The 17,548-nt window shown below is 45.2% G+C and overlaps 1 protein-coding gene across 9 annotated transcripts in view; it reads left to right on the top strand.

Moving 5' to 3' along the window:
- The first annotated feature begins 2,436 nt into the window (after window positions 1-2,436).
- The window catches only part of LOC119178037 (chitinase-like protein 4), an 820,670-nt gene continuing 805,558 nt past the window's right edge, over window positions 2,437-17,548 (top strand). For 2 of the 9 annotated variants that reach the window (XM_075891598.1, XM_075891615.1), the window contains exon 1: window positions 2,448-2,630. In XM_075891598.1, coding sequence (XP_075747713.1) covers window positions 2,570-2,630 — 61 coding nt within the window. In that variant the 5' untranslated portion in view covers window positions 2,448-2,569. Of the gene's footprint in view, window positions 2,631-17,548 lie in introns of all 9 variants that reach the window. The other 7 variants (XM_075891607.1, XM_075891584.1, XM_075891613.1 and 4 more) reach the window with 6 other exon arrangements.

A 17,548-nucleotide genomic window follows, 5' to 3' on the forward strand; every position in this document is an offset into this window, starting at 1 on the left:
AAGTTTGAGCTGCCTGGACTGCTCTGCAATGACAAGCATAGTTACAGAAACTCAGGCGAAAGCAGAACAATGACAGCATGCACGAGTCACGGTAAGGGCTAACGGCATTGCTGTGAATTCTCAGCGTTGCTGGACAAAAGGGCACGTCGGTTTTAAGAACCTTTCAAATAAAAAAAAATACTGCTTTTTAAATGCCTACATGCTTTTTGAAGGAACTATAGACTGCAGCTGCGAACACTGTAGAAATTAAACTTTCGGTCGCGCCAGGAAAAACAGGGTCGCAAAAAATCACTTGCCAGTCCTTATAATTGTTGTGGTTGAACGCACAAAAACTACAATATACTGAAAGACGCCGTATAGTCGAGGGCTACAAAAAAAATCGACCACTGGCACTTTTTTACCGTGCACCTCAGGCCTCTAGCGTTTTCGGCTTGATCAAAACTGTATTTGACTCCGCCGTGGGGCGCATTCGTTTCTGACGCGAAATTGTGAAGAGCAGACGGTTTCCTCCAGCGTGTGCTTTTTTTTGAGAGCACGAAATATATAATCTTCCTAAAAGTAAACATACAACCGATTTCGAACCAGAATATAGATAATATTATATGGTTTTATCGTCCCAAAACCACAAGGCGATGTCGTAGTGGATGCTCTGAAAATTTTGACCACCTGCTGTTTGTCCACTGACATCACACAGGGCACGAGCAATCGACACGCGACCGCTGTGGCCAGCATCGCACTGGCTACCTTTGATTTCATTGATATGTGAGGTTCAACGTCCCAAAACCTCCATATGATTACGAGAGACGCCTTAGTGAAGCACTTCGGAAGTTTCGACAACCTGGGGTTCTTTACCATGCACCCAAATCTGAGCACATGGGCCTAGAACATTTCTGCCTCCATCGGAAATGCAGCCACCACAGCCGGGATTCAATCCCACAACCTGCGGGTCAGCAGCCGAGAACCTGAATGGAATAGCCTTGAATGGAATAGCCTTGAAAGTCATGTTGTCGAGCAAACTGATATTAACAAATTTTTCTGTCTTGTTGATCACTTGATACGTGTTCTGGTTCTCGGTGTATATTGCACTCGCCGGACAATAATGTGTACTCTTCTTTTTTCAGTGTGTGTCGTTGCAATGCGTGTATGGGTTTCTTCTTTTCTTTTTGTGCCCTTCGCAAGATTTTATTCACGCGCCACTGTGAATTGGCCATCAGTTCAATCTGGTTGTTTTTTTTTGCTTATGTTATGCGTTAGTTTTGTCTGTTTATTGTGAAATGTAGCACACGTTTCTTTCCACCCTGCTACGACCCCTTAACTGGGGTCAGCAGTATTGTAAATAAAATAAAAAATAAACCTTAGCCACTAGACCACCGCGGCGGGGTGCACTGGCTACCTTTGTGTCAGCTGCTATATTGGAGGAAGCCTCCGGTAATGACGATAACGTTATTTTTCGCTACTGTCCTCAAGTTGCACCATTGGCCTTTGTTAGGTGTCAGACCCGGTCAAATTATTTGGAACTTCGGATACTTTGAATTCGAAAGTCGAATTGAATCATTTCATTAGGTATTATTAGATTCGAATTCCAAACTCAAATAATTGCACATTCCTACATTTTTTTTTAAATCTTATGAACTGCCAATAAACCTAACTTATGCTTAGGCCACCGTGCAATGTACTTAATTAGCATTTTCTATTTACGAAATCAAAATGAAAAATTCATTTTTGAAGTTGCAAGCATGCTTTGACTGCCCTGTCTTGGCATCAACGGCTGTGACACCGCCACTTATTGATGATTTTGTTCAAATAGAAGAGGCAGTAGGAAAAAGCCAAATAGGCAGTAACATTTTCCTGTCGCTACTGGACTAAAAAAAGTTGCCAAATAGGCGCAAAGAAGCCACACCCATGCAAAGTTAATTCTTCACTGCTTAGGGTCTGGTTCTCTTTTGCCATGCGCTAAAGTAATGTTAGCGCTGCTATTTGAGTGAATTTTTTTATTGGATGCATCGTCCTGCTTAACATATCTGTGTTTGAATACTAACTACAGGAAAGGCATAGATAGGTGTTAGGCTTATTACTTTTTTTGTTAGCTTTTGAAGTATAGTGGCGGCAAGGTTTTCTATAGAAGACCAGTTAACTGACTTAGTTGGTTCATGTTGCTTCAAATACCAACACAAAAATGACTCAAGAGAAAGAAGGCGGATGTACAAGGCGCTGGGATGCATTTCAATGTGCCCCAAGGATATTTCAGGGTGATCCAGTAAGGACCGACAAAAAAAAAAAAACTTGCATATTCCTAAATATCTTGACGGGTGAGCCCCGCCGCCAGAGCCCGCTCCAACTGAGGAGCTGAAATAAGACAAGTATAAAACTTGTGAGCGCTGACTTCGCACACATTTCTCGCAGAGCTAAGGAGGAGGGTGGCTGACCCGAAAAGGTCGTGCCACTTACGGCGCAAAGATGCACGTGCTTTTCCCGCCCAAGACGGGAGTGGCCGTTCCGGGCGCTCTCGTCCGAGACGAATGCTTCAGCAGTGGCAGATGTGCCAGGTGCCGAGGCTCGCGAAGGATCCATGGCGCTCAACGCCACTCAACTGGCGGCCAACCTCACGGCGCAACTTTTGGCCCAATCCGGTGAGCTGTCTCTCTTCTGCCGCTACAGTGCATGCATGCTTATTGTAGAACCTTCGATGAAGTACAAGAACTGAGCGAGTGTGTGAATTGTGATTGAAGTTTGCAGACACACACACACACAAAAAAAAGAGAAACGCAAAGGGAGAAACCACGAAACAAGGGCCAACTGGCAAATGAAGGTTGATTCTCCGAATTCTACGCACACATGTAAAGAAAAAGAGAAATCACGTGGTTAAGAGAGCAGATTGGTGGTCGGATTGTCAATCTCACACGTGTGCTGAAATGACATATCGGTGAACTAGCAAAAACTAGAGATTGAGTATCTAACCACCAAACTGTAATCGTAACCACGTATCTTCGCCTTTTCGATTTGTATTCTGACAACAATTCTTCAGTCGTTTGTTGGACCTTGTCAAGTGGTTTTTCCCTACCGTGTTCCTGTCTTTTCTGCAGTTGCAAGTCGCAATAAAAATGCTTATGCTTATAGCCGCGTGTAGAGCGAGGGCATTTAAAAGTGTATCGGTCGTGACCATGAGGCCACTTAAGTAGTATTACTCATTTTGTGTCTGCTCTCACGTGCACGACGTTGTAAAGAGCCCGGCATTTGTCATGTGTGCTGAAATGAAGCACGGCTATCCTTTTAGGCTCACTTGTGTTCGCCCTTTTGAAAAATGAACTCTTCGAGCTTGACACGCTGATCGAGCTTTGTCAGAGCTGGATTTTTCTCCCATATTAGGGGCGAAGCTTCTTAAAGCGGCACCCGTTCGTCCCTCGTAGTCGTAGTCGTAGTGTGCAACCAGTGTTACATTTGGACCTGTAAGGTGGTGCCGGTGGGAGATTTCTCCTGTGCTTAGTGTAACAATAAAAAGTTCGTGGCGTGCGCGTTAACTAAAAGCCGAATGCTCCTGTCTCTCATTCCCCATTAGCGGCCATTGGCATGTACATTGAGCACTATCTGACAAGAAAGGGTTGCTACGTTATACTCGCTGGGTGTAACCTCCTTAGTTTCAGAAAGGTTTAGTGAGCGTTGAGCCACAGTGCCATGAATACAATGAACTAGTATATACCATGAACTCGAGGTGGTTAAAGGTGGGAAGTAGATACGAAGCGCAAGCTGTAAGAAAGTAAAAGCCGAATTCTCCTGTCTCTCATTTTCCATTAGGAGCCATTGGCATGTACATTGAACACTATCTGACAGAAAAAGGTTGCTACGTTATACTCGCTGGGCGTAACCTCCTTGGTTTGAAAAAAGTTTAGCGAGCGTTGGGCCACAGTGCCATGAATACAGTGAACTAGCATATGCCATGAATTCGAGGTGGGTAAAGGTGGGAAGTAGACCCGAAGCGCAAGCCGTAAGAAAGTGGGCGTGAGCCACCTCTCGTTTAGTCCTTGGAATGTCCGCTGGATGGCGGTGCTTCTATATTTATTTATTTATTCAAAATATTTACAGACCCAACAGGGCATTGTGTAAGGGGAGCATAAAAGAATTGCATACACGAATACGTACAATTTCCGAACAAACAATCACATGAACTACTTGTCAGTTTTTATACAAGTCCTAACAGGAATAAAAATGAGAAAAAATAATAATACTTCTAATAGGAATAGAACGGCAATGGACATCAGATGAGTATACGCGTGAGATAATGATATAAAACAAGTTTAAAAAAGCAAGCACAAATTGTGAAAAGACTTTCCATTATTCAAAATAAAACATCACCGAATAAAGCACAACAGAACTGAATTGCGTGTTAGTATTCAAACCATCAAACAAAATAAGAATAAGTAAGAGTAAAGAAAACGAGATACTAGTAGTGAATAAACGCGTAGGTGCAGATTTCAATATGAATTAAACGAGCAGTTAATCTTGCAAATGGGTGAGTAGAAGATGCCGGAATTTTTCCCGATTGGTTTCAGCTACGATTTCATCTGGAAGGCTGTTCCACATGCGGATGACACGGGGTAGTGCAGATGATTTAAAAATGTATGTTTCACCGTATATGCGCCCGAATGAACGATGATTATTTAGTCTCTTTGATGTGAATGCAGATGCTTGCAATGTCATGTATAATGGCCTTGTCTCATGTAAAAATTTATCAAATAATGAAAGGAGGTTTTTATCACGCCGGCTGCTCAAAAGGGAAAGTGATAATTCTTTTTTGAATTTGTGTTATGCTTGCACTATGACCGTAGTTTTGTGAGATGAATTTAGCGGCTCTATTCTGGATCGATTCCAGCATGTTAGTTAAATAGCTGTAATGTGGGGACGAAACTGCAGAAGCGAATTCTAGCTGAGGGCGAACAAATGTTATGTAAGCTAGAGCACGTATATTTGTGGGCGTCTTACGAGGATTGCGGCGTATATAGCCTAATGATCGTGAGCCGTTACTGCAGATGTTGGTGATGTGGGTAGTCCAAGAAAGGTTAGATGTGAAGGTTACACCTAAATATTTGAAAGAGTCAACACTAGATACGGGATTGCCATTAATAAAGTAAGAAATCTCAGAGTTAGAATGCTTGCGAGAGAAGGACATTACTTTACATTTACTTGAATTAAGGGGCATTAGCCAACTATTACACCAATTGCTGATGAGGTCTAGGTCATTTTGGATTGTTATGTGATCACAAGTACTAGTTATTACTCGGTAAATTATACAGTCGTCAGCGAAAAGGCGCACTTGTGAGGATAAATTACTTAGTAAGAGATTAATATAAATAGGAAAAAGCAGTGGACCGAGAGCACTCCCTTGCGGCACACCAGAACCAACGTATGAAAGTGAGGATGAAAAGTCATTAACAATAGTGAATTGCTGCCGGTTAGTAAGGAAGTTCCGTATCCATGACAGAGTTGATGAATGTATACACAAATAAGATAATTTAGAGATTAAGCGGCAGTGAGCAACACGATCGAAAGCTTAGGAAAAAATCAGAAAAAGACTGTCTATTTGCTAGTTTAGCTCTGAGTGATGATGTAGGCCAGTCGTGAATTCGAAAAGCTGTGTTTCGCATAATAGGGCCTTTCTAAATCCATGATGGTTTGGGAAAAAAAGTCATTCTGCTCAAATTGATTGTAAATATGAGAGGCGATTATATGCTCTAGCATCTTACAGCAGATGAATGTCAGAGAAATGGGTCTGTAGTTTTGAGGTGAGTTTTTATTGCCGCTTTTAAGCACGGGGATGACCTTTGCAATTTTCCACTCATGTGGAAGCTGTCCTGTTGATAGTGATTGCTGAAAGATGTGACATAATATTTACTCGAGGGTAACGCTGTACTTTTTAGTATCTTAGTGTTAATCTCGTCAACGCCCACTGACGTGGACAGTTTAAGATTAGTTATTATAGATGCGATTCCGTCAACAGTGACTTCAATGGGCTGCAAAAAGGGATAGTCAAGATCGGCTACATCGGGGACGTTTGTATGATCTTCAGTGGTGTAAACTGATGCAAAAAAGTATTGAAAGCGTTAGGACAGTCTTGATCTGGAATGGGAATGTGGTCGTCATTTTGCAACGCTATTTTGTTATCGTGACGTTCTGGGCACATGTGCACTTGTTTCCAAAACTTTTTAGCGTTAGTGGTGAGCAGTGGTGAGCAGAATATATGATGAAAATATGCGAGATGGTGGTACTTTGAGTGCTGAATAGATGGACGAACGGACACACAGACAGATGCATGGATGGACGCATGAACGGACGCAGGGGCGAATGCATGGACGAACGCAGGGACGGATGTATGAACAGACGCAAGCACGGATGGGCGGATGGGCGCATGGACGGCCACACAGACGGACGCACGGACGGACGGAAGCAAGAACGAATGGACGGACAAATGCTTCGCCCTATTCTTCATTATTCACTCCGTGGATATGCTGCCATTTTTTTTATCCATGTTAACACTGATAAATATATTAATTTTATGGCTTAACGACCTAAAGCTATGACAAGAAGGTGAAAGATGCCAGAGTGGAGCGCTTCAGAAGCATTGACCATATGAGGCTATAAACGTGCGCCCAAAAATAACTCAAGGACCTCAAACGTTGTTGACTCTGACAATTGCGGCATCTCCGAACAGGATTCAATCCCGTGACCTTCGGACCAGCAGTCGAGAACTATAACCGCAACACCACCGTGCCGGGTCACGGCTTATTGATATTGACACAATATGACTTCAAATTACGCGCGCTAGCCGATACTTGTGCCCTTTAGATGGTTTTGTGATGCACGAGCCTGCGGGACCCAGCTGCACGCGAACCGTGTTGGAAAAAACGAAAAACGTAGAAGAGGAGGCAGAAGTGAATCCTCGAGACAATCTAGCTGTGTTAATATTCTCGGGTACAAGTTCGCCCTGCCTACGTTTGCTTATTAAAAGAGTTCATTGAAGAGTGCGTTACAAATCTGGTGGAGGTGCTGGGTATGATGCCAAGCCCTTCTCGAGTGACGGAGCACAGTCCAGAACCACACCGATTTCGACCCAACGGGCTGACGCCTGTTCATCAGCGCTGCAGTCGACGCCTACGTGGCGAGGGTCCTGAATTTTCACCTTTATCGACTTCCCTTGGAACATCAACGACTGTGAACGGGTACGCAACCGACATGACAGCTCAGGTCACTCCAGCCAACATAGTAGTAAACCAGCCAATGCTACCAAAGCCTTTCCACGGCGAAAGCTACGAGGACGCAGAGGACTGGCTTGAACACTTTGAACGCGTCGCAAAGGCTAATGGATATGGGGAAGAGCGCAAACTTGGAAGTATTTACTTCGCACTGGAAGATAGCGCAAGAACGTGGTATAAAAACCACAAAGCTACCTTCCAGTCGTGGAATGATTTTCGACGGGAGCAGCTTGCTGCTTTCTCGAACACAGACCGCAAAGAGTGAGCTGAAGCTGCGCTCCGGACAAGAACTCCGCGAAGTAACGAAACTGTCGCCATGTATCTGGAAGACATGTCTTGCCTATTCCGCCGAGCAGATTCAAATATGAGCGAAGACAGGAAGCTGCGCCATCTGATGCGAGGCGTGAAGCAAGAACTCTTTGCCGGACTAATTCGAAGCCCGCCGATCACCATCGCCGAGTTTCGTTCCGAGGCGACTACAATGGAAAGGACGCTACAACAGCGAGCAAGGTTATACAACCGGGATGCGATCGTTACTTCCTTGGACATGTTGCCACCAGTCTTCGGTAACGACATGGAAGCACTACGCGAGCTGGTGCGGTCTGTTGTGCGAGAAGAGCTGCAGAAGCAGCGTCTTGACCAGAACACTCCAATGCTTTCGTCTCTGGCCGATGTGATCCATGAGGAGGTCAGGCAGGTGGTACGCGAACCTTCGAGCAACGCACAGCGAGGGCCGCCACTACAACAGAAGACGAGAATGACGTATGGTGATGTGCTACTACGAGGACCTCCAGGACGTGCAGACGTCGCGGCGGCTACACCTATGCAGTACCCGATGCCACCGAGCACCCTGCAGCCGACGCCAGAGAGGGGACTAAGGAAGATCAATGTCTGGCGCACTCCCGACAGGATACCGCTGCGTTACCACTGTGGGGAGCCTGGTCATCTCTACCGAACGTGCCACAACCGCCAAGCAGGACTACGTGGTTTTCCTGTTAATGCACCTCGACCACAAAATTGTGAATGTCCCTTCAAAATTGAAGAATACCTGTCAGGTCGACAAGCCTCAAGTGGCTTCCAACGACGCCAACCTCGTGCAACGACAACGGGGAGGTATAGATCGCCTAGCCCTCGACCTTCAGCAAGCTCCCCAAGGTCTCGTTCCCCAAGCCCGCGTCGGGAAAAGTAGAGTCAGCGACCTGTGGAGACAAGGCCGCTGTCGATGCTATTGCAGAAAAACCTCCATTGCTGACTCTAAACGACGACCTATTCAGAAACCGGTGCTTCGACAGTGACGTTGCTTCCGATTTACGTGTGTTCGTTGACGGCTACAAAGTCATCGGACTGGTAGATACCGGCGCAGATTATTCAGTGATGAGTAGCGGACTTTCTAAAATACTGAAGAAAGTGCTGACTCCTTGGAAGGGACCACAGGTTCGCACAGCAGGAGGGCACCTCATCGACCCTACTGGAATATGCAAGGCAAGAATCGGAATACGGGGTTTCACGTACGTCGCCAGTTTTATTGTGCTGCCGGAATTCTCAAGAGACTTGATTATCGGCATGGATTTTTTAGGAGCTAATGGCACTGTAATTAACTTGCGAGAATCTTCCGTCTCATTCTCGACTAGGCACGCGATTGCTACCTTTGAAACGGAAGAAAACGTATATGACCTTTGTATTGCAGATGATGGTGTCATGGTGCCGCCAAAATCGAGCATATCTGTCGCAGTAACCAACAAAGCATTCAGTGAATTCGAAGGATTTGCGGACAACAACACTAACTACTTGACTACTCCAAAAAGGGATCTGCATGGCACGAGGCCTAGTTAAGTTACGTGACGGATGTACAAATGTTCTACTCACAAACTTTGGAAATGAGGTGCAGCAGGTTGCAAAAGGAACCGTCATCGCCAGTCTCAATGATTTCGTCCAGGTTACGAAGCTGCGCACTTTCGAAACCAATGAGTCTGATTTCGAAGACGTGGAGTCTGCCCTTGCAGCCACAGACATCGAACCATGCCTACTACCAAGCGAAAAAGAGCAAATAGAGGGTCTTTTAAGGGAATTCGCGGAATGTTTCTCGTTCGACGCACTCCTATCGCCAAACATCGCATTATTGTCGACGAGTCCGTCAGGCCAATACACCAGCATCCCTACCGAGCGTTACCAAGAGAAAGAGAAGCTATTGGTAATCAGGTTAAACAAATGCTCAATGACGATGTAATCCAGCCTTCATCAAGTCCATGGGCGTCACCTGTTGTTCTTGTGAAGAAAAAAGACCAAACCTTACGTTTCTGCGTTGATTGTCGGAAGCTGAATGCCGTCACCAAACGGGATGTTTATCCTCGGCCAAAAATTGATGGCACTCTCGATAGGCTGCAAAATGCCAGGTATTTTTCCTCATTGGATCTTAAAAGTGGGTATTTCCAGATAGAAGGTGATGAAAGAGATCGGGAAAAGACAGCGTTTGTGACACCGGACGGTTTATACGAGTTCAAGGTACTCCCTTTTAGCCTTTGTTCAGCACCCACCACATTCCAACGAATGATGGACACAGTGCTTTGTGGTCTCAAATGGCAGTCATGCCTGGTTTATCTCGACGATGTTGTAGTCTTCTCTGCTACCTTCGAGCAACATTTGGAAAGGCTCCGGGCCGTGCTCACTGCGATCAAATCAGCGGACTTGACAATAAAACCGCAGAATTGTCATTTCGGCTTCCATTACTCCTTTTTCTCGGCCACGTCATCAGTGCAGAAGGCGTCCACCCAGACCCTGCAAAAACTGAGGCCTCAGAAAGATTTCCGAAGCCAACAGACAAAAAGGCTGTTAAACGATTTTTAGGTCTCTGTGCCTATTATCGACGGTTCGTTAAAAATGTTTCACGAATTGCTGAACCACTGACTCGGCTGAGAAAAGAGGAAATGCCTTTCGTACGGCTTGCCGAACAAGAGGATGCCTTCAATGAACTACGAAAGTGCCTTCAAAGCCATCCTGTTATGGCGCATTTTGACGAGGAAGCGGAAACCGATATCCACACGGATGCAAGCAATTTAGGTCTTGGGGCCGTGCTCATCCAATGGCAAAACGGACAAGAACGAGTCATTGCGTATGCCAGTCGCATCGTTTCGAAAGCGGAGGTGAACTACTCAGCGACCGCGAAAGAATGCCTTGCCGTGGTATGGGCTATCAGCAAGTTTCGACCATATTTATATGGTAGGCCTTGTCGAGCTATAAGCGACCATCATTCGCTATGCTGGCTGGCTAATCTCAAGGACCCATGTGGATGGCTTGCACGATGGAGCTTGCGATTACAGGAGTATGATATCACGCTTGTGTACAAGTCAGGTCGCAAGCACAGTGATGCGGACTGCTTGTCACGTGCTCCAATCGAACCTGCTGCTTCTGCTTCCACCGAGAATGGTGAAGATTTTATATTCTTGGAAGCTCTGACAACATCAGGGATGGCACATCAGCAGCGACCCGACCCTGAGATACTCCTCTTGATCAAGTACATACAAGGACAGTCTGTCGATGTTCCACGACCTTTTGTCCGCGGCTTGTCAGCGTTCGTTCTACGAAACAACATCCTGTATAAAAGTAACTTTGACAACAATACAGGGACATTCCTTCTTGTCGTCCCTTCACATCTGCGACCAGAGATTTCGGAGGCTTGCCACGACGATCCATCAGCTGGACACTTAGGAGCAAGCCGAATATTAGCACGCATCCGCAGTAAATACTACTGGCCGAAGTTGCTTAGCTCTGTACGACACTATGTCAAAACCTGCCAGGACTGCCAAAGACGTAAAACGCCACCGCTAAAACCAGCAGGTCTCCTTCAACCGATAGAACCACCAGAAGCCCCATTCACACAAGTGGGAATGGACTTACTGGGCCCATTTTCTACGTCGTCACCGGGAAAACGGTGGATAATAGTTGCGACCGACTATTTAACCAGATATGCCGAGACAGCGACTCTTGTTAGAGGATCAGCCGTTGAAGTAGCCGAATTCTTCGTCTTCAACATCGTACTGCGGCACGGAACTCCAAAAGCGTTGATAACGGACCGAGGGACTGCATTTACGGCCGACCTATCCCTCTCACGAAAATCACGGCATATCATCCTTAAGCAAATGATATTACGGAACGACTGAACAGAACGCTGGCTGATATGCTGTCATTGTACGTTGATATAAAACACCGTACTTGGGATAAAATATTACCCTATGCAACATTCGCCTATAACACTGCAATGCAAGAGACAACACGGATGACGCCATTCCAACTTGTTTTTGGCCGGACGGTAACGACACCTTTAGATGCAATGTTACCTATTGGCGAGGCGTCCGAGAATTACTATGACGTTCGCGACTACATACAAAGTGCAGAAGAAGCCAGACAGCTGGCACAATATCGCATTCTCCAACCGCAAAAAACCGACACGCATCGATACAATGTGCGAAGAAGAGACGTCCAGTACGCACCAGGAGAGAGAGTATGGGTGTGGATTCCAGTACGAATACGTGGCCTGTCAGAAAAACTGCTTCGCCGCTATGTCGGTCCGTACAGAGTGCTCCGCCGCGTCGGCTCCCTCAACTACGAAGTTATGCCAGAGGGACAGGATATTTCATCCTGACGGCGGCATCGCACGGAAACTGTGCATGTCGTCAGGATGAAACCGTATCACCACAGGCAATGAAACGCCAAAGATACAACGTTCTTTGACGTTAACGACATCCCCGACGAGGGTTTGTGAATGACTGCCATGCAACCAGTTCGACACAAGCATCGGGACGATGCACTCTGGAAAGGGGGGCAATGACACAATGTGACTTCAAATTACGCGCGCTAGCCGATACTCGTGCCCTTTAGATCTTTTTGCGACGCATGAGCCTGCGGTATCCAGCTGTGCGTGAACCGTGTTGGAAAAAAAGAAGAACGTAGAAGAGGAGGCAGAAGTAAATCTTCGAGACAATCTCGCTGTGTTATTATTCTCGGGCACAAGTTTGCCCTGCCTACGTAAGCCTATTAAAAGAGTTCATTGAAGAGTGCGTTACAATATTGCATATAGTCTAGGTGTTCAGTGAAAATGGGAAAAGCTTCATACGTAGAGAGAAGGAGAGAGAGATCGAGATATACCTAAATACCGAAAATTTCAACATCGGGCCATAGCAGCGATCCACTGAGTGTTTAATTTTCATGATTGAATGCTTGCTCTCTGGAATTCTATCAAATTATATATTCCTATACTTTATGTATCACATCCCCAATCTGTTGTTAGGCACATAATACGAATAAATTTGACTGATTCGAGTTGTTCGCATACTTCTTTATTCCGCTTCCAGCAGTGCGCCCTCTGAAGGCGTCGCGCCAGACGAGAAAGCTAATACCAGGCATGATTACGTGACAAGGATATGCGCTGGCTTACCCACAAAGAGAAGAACATTTACACACATGAGATAATATTTATAGCTTTGAAGATGTTCTAAAACGAATTTTATTTGACAAAACAAAGCGGCAGATTCCAGGGGCCGGGTTGAGTCGAGTGGCAATAAAAGGCTCAACAGGCACGCCGTGTGCAGTAAAGTGCACTGGCTCATGGTTCGGCAATCGAGTTAGCGCAGATGTCGTGCGTATAGCCCAATGAAACTAGTGACTTTTCTTTGCGGAGTCACATATGTGCACACTTATGTAATCTTTACTGCATCGCTATAAAGTCGAATAGCCAACGATGCAACCGCCATTCACTTTGTTCTCATATGACGCTTGTACATGGCGTTTTCCTGAACAGCCTGAAGCTCTCTCGTGGGTCTGCGGTAAAATACCATGGCGAATAGCTAGGTTTGGCTGGAGTCGTGCTTTCGTTTCCATTTCACATACCACCTCTACCACCAACGACAACGGGCTGCTTTACGCTTCCGCTTTTCAGTCTGGAGTCTATTCGGATGTGGTTATTTGGGTATGTCGCACATGTTACTGGGGAGTTAATGAACATTTATTTGGTCCAGCAAAGCAGGATAAAAGGCGCAGCTGGGTAGTCTCCCGACGAGACCGATAGGTCTAGCTAAAAGGATTTCATGACGTACGCGACACAGAAGTCAGCCTACTCTCTTGAAGATATTTTAATCACGCTTTTCGTACACTGGGGTCCTTCTGTGCCAATTTTAATGCATACAAAATAAATGATCACGACAGCGACAGATAGATAGATAGATAGAGAGATAGATAGATAGATAGATAGATAGAAACGGCTGTTTCTTTTGTTTACTATGAAATGATTCACCTTTAAAATCTATTCAGTACTACATTAAAAGAGCCCTGAAACTGTCTTGGCGATTTTATACAAACACATTTGGCTGGTATACCTAATCTCGAGGGTTATTTAGAGACTGATTTGAACTTTCTGCATAAACCACGTAGTTAATTGCGACGCTTTCAAGCTGCAAATCGCTGCAGGTCGGTGCAGATCGTCGCGACTAGGCCAAACGCATTTTCAACCGTCCATTCAAGGAGCAACATGCTGTGGCCACCTGGCGAAGCCAGAGTTTGTCAGCAGCCCTGTCACCGTGCCTGGTGATTTGATTGGCTGTCATGGGCTGTAGAATGCGCGGAAGTAAGACTGACTGGTATAGGTGGCAGCCCCTGCCGGAACAGATATGAGCCACTCTGTTATCTTAGTCCTTGTTGCCATACGGCGTGCGTGCTGCCGGGCGCACTATGTGATGGCCTCCGTGGCTTTGCGCAACCTTTCAATGTGCCATCTCGGAGGTCTAGACTGAAAAAAGTTCAAATCGTTCAGCGCGCTCATGACAGCTCTGTGATCGCCAGCGATGCCAGCATGTCTCAAGAAAGAAGGAGGCCAGGCAGAGGTGAGAAGGAGGATATATTATATTTGTCCATAGCTTCCTTGATACATCGTGTGTCACTAAATTTGTGGTTCGACTGGTTTCTTGATGCCCTAGCCTAAAACCCGGCAAAAAAAAACTGTTTCGGGGTCCCTTTCATATGTCGTTAAAACTTGAAGCGCATTATGTACAGAAATAATACAGAAATAACCCTCGAGGTTAGGTATTCAGAAAAGATTAAAATATTGTTGCGAGTGACTGTGTTTATATACAGATGAGGTGAAAAGGCGTTGTGAAATAGCAGCGTACTTCTGAGACAGGCCAAGAACGCTTCCACCCAACCACACAGTCCAGGCGCCGCTCCACTACTCTTCTTCTTCTTCCGCGCCCCGTAGGCTCGCGCATCTTCGTTTCAACATGTTTTACTGGACGTGGAGTCTTAGCTCTGCTACAAAAAATTAAGGTGAATGCGGCACCTGGTCCTGATGCTATTCCTAATTATGTTTTAAAAAACTGTGCCGCCTCACTTGTACCATTTCTAGTCTTGCTCTTAGAAAAATCAATGGCGCTTGGCTGTTTACCTGACGACTGGAAAAGTGCCAACGTTGCCCCTATCTTCAAAGCTGGAGACAAAACGTGAACAAAAAATTACAGACCGATCTCGCTAACTTGTGTAATATGTAAATTGATGGAACACATTACCTCTACCAATTTAATCTCCCATCTTCAAGATAATAACTTTTTCTGCACTACGCAACACGGTTTCAGAAAAGGGTTGTCCTCCGATACTCAACTAATTGAATTTAGTCATGATATAGCTGCCTCGATTGACAATGGATGCCAAGTGGACTGTGTATTTTTAGATTTTCAAAAAGCCTTTGATTCTGTATCACACAATTTATTATTACTTAAACTGTCTGCTCTAAATATCCCTCCCTCTTTGTTGAAGTGGCTTGAAGCGTATCTTGTTGGTAGAAAACAGCGGGTTGTTCTCGAGGAAGTGAATTCATCTGAAGTCGATGTCTTATCAGGGGTCCCCCAGGGATCTGTTCTGGGACCCCTTCTTTTTTGATATTTATAAATGATATAACCCAACAAGTATCCAGCCGCATGCGCATGTATGCAGATGACTGCTGCATATATCGTGACGTCACGTCTGCTCAAGATTCTGCTCAACTACAAAGTGATCTAAATGCTGTGTTATCATGGTGCACCACATGGAACATGACACTTAACTTTTCAAAATGTAATACCGTTCGCTTCACAAACAAAAAGAACATTCTAAATACGAATTACTTTCTTGGTGACAATCGTTTGGAAGTTGTGTCTAAATATAAGTACCTAGGCGTTTTCTTTACGAGCAACCTATCCTGGAACGACCACATTGAATACGTCGGTGCTAAAGCGAGCCGTGTATTGAACTTCCTGAAGCGCAACTTTAAACAGGCCCCACCTAAACTAAAGGAAACGCTCTATCTTTCTAACGTACGCTCAATTTTAGAGTACGGTTGTGTGGCTTGGGATCTAGACACTAAAATATGTACTAATGCGCTAGAAAGGGTTCAGAAACGAGCAGCGCGTTTTGTGTCTGGTAACTATGATTTCACCAACCGCTCTTCGTGCATTCGTAAACATTTGGGTTGGCCTCTCATGCAGGACAGGCGCAAATTCTTAAGATTAAATCTATTTCATAATATTTATATTGGTAGCACTGGTTTAAATAAAGACGTGTACATTAAAGATCCTAGTTATGTATCCTCTCGCCTAGATCACTCCCGCAAAGTTCGCGAATACCGATGTCGCATAAATACTTACAAAAACTCCTTCTTCCCGAAAACCACACACGAATGGAACAACCTACCAGAATATATTGTATCCACCCCGCCACCCTCATTTCAAAATGCTCTGTCACAATTTTTGTTGAAATGAAAGATGCCAATTTCCGTCTGCATTTCTGTTTGTGTTTTACTTTTCCTTGATTGCCTCGTGTTCCCGAGAATGTGTACACACTGTATAAGCTGAGCATGCTTACCTGTTTTGTTATCGGTATTCATACCCTGTATCAATTTCAAGTTTTATGTCTCCTCCCCCCTACTGTAATGCCCAAATGGGCGCTGTAGGTACTCAAATAAATAAAATAAATAAATAAATAAATAAATAGAAAAAGCTCCAAAGTTGGCTATACGATGAACACAAAGAAGCACCACGTTTTGTGGTAGTCTCAAATCCCAGCCTCGTTAATCTAAAGCAAGTACACACGCAAGTTCAAGCAAACAGGGAAAGCATAGCTAATTTCAATAAACTTTTAGACGAGTGGATCATGACAAAAATAAAAGAATTGGTCGGAAAGGAACTGAAAACTTATTACCAGTATGTTAACAAAGCTGTGGGAGGCTTGTAGGGAGCACTAAAGAAAAGTCTCTCTCCCACCACCGTTAGTGAAAAATCATCTAAAGTGGGCAGCGCCAACGCGGACACGACCGTGCTGCATGGGAAAAATATGGAGGCTACAGAACCATTAGACAGAGAGAGAGAGAACACAACTTTATGGTCATCAGACTTAAGGAGGTAGGTGATCCACCAGGCTGAACCTTGTGGTCACCTCCTCTGCCCTTTGTACAGCCTGGAGCTGAACATCCAAGCTGGTGGAGGTCAGAACTGCCTCCCACCCTTCTGGCGAGAGATTGGCTAGAAGATCGAGTGAGAGGATATCTTCCCTGCAGGCCCAGAGAATGTGAATAAGTGTGGCTATTGAGCCACAATGCGAGTAACGTGGATCGATCGTGTGGAGGTATAAACATGCATAAATCTATGGGTACACAAGTGAATGTGTTTTCAAGCGTCGCCAGATAACCTCCTGGCGCTTAGTTAGCTTTTTTGTGTGGTAGTGGTTTTGAGTGTCTCGAAAGGCGATAATACTCTGTGATGTCATGGTAGGATGTCAAGGCTTCACCAGGGTTTCCCGAATCAGAGGCGGGTACCACCGCTCGACTGATGAATCTTCGAGTATATAGGTGAGCCACCTCGTTTCCTGGGTTCCGCGTGTGAGTCAGTACTCATACCAGCTCAATGGAGTATAGTGCGTCTTCCTCATCATCTGTAAGTAGTCTGTACAAGAACAAACGCAGAGTTGAGGGGGCCACAATGCCACGTGCAAAGCTGGATATAGCAGCCTTTGATTCGCTGAGTATAGTGGTGAATCTGGCTGCTGCTGCTAGCGCTATGGCCACTTGTTCGTCTTCTGTCGTGTTAAGCACACCGACAAAAGCAGCTGTTTTAACTTGAGGTGAATTGACGTTGTTGGCGGGGAGATTAATTACGCTTATTGGATATGCTTTGGCAAACTCGCGCTATTGGGCATCGTCATCGTCAACATACGCAACAGTTGGGTTGGGCGCGTAAGTTTTCTGCAAGAATTTGGCTCTCGTTTTTCTTTCTACCGTCATGATGGTCGGC

The sequence above is a fragment of the Rhipicephalus microplus genome, chromosome 1 (genome assembly GCF_043290135.1).
Source record: "Rhipicephalus microplus isolate Deutch F79 chromosome 1, USDA_Rmic, whole genome shotgun sequence".
Taxonomy (NCBI): Eukaryota; Metazoa; Arthropoda; class Arachnida; order Ixodida; family Ixodidae; genus Rhipicephalus; species Rhipicephalus microplus.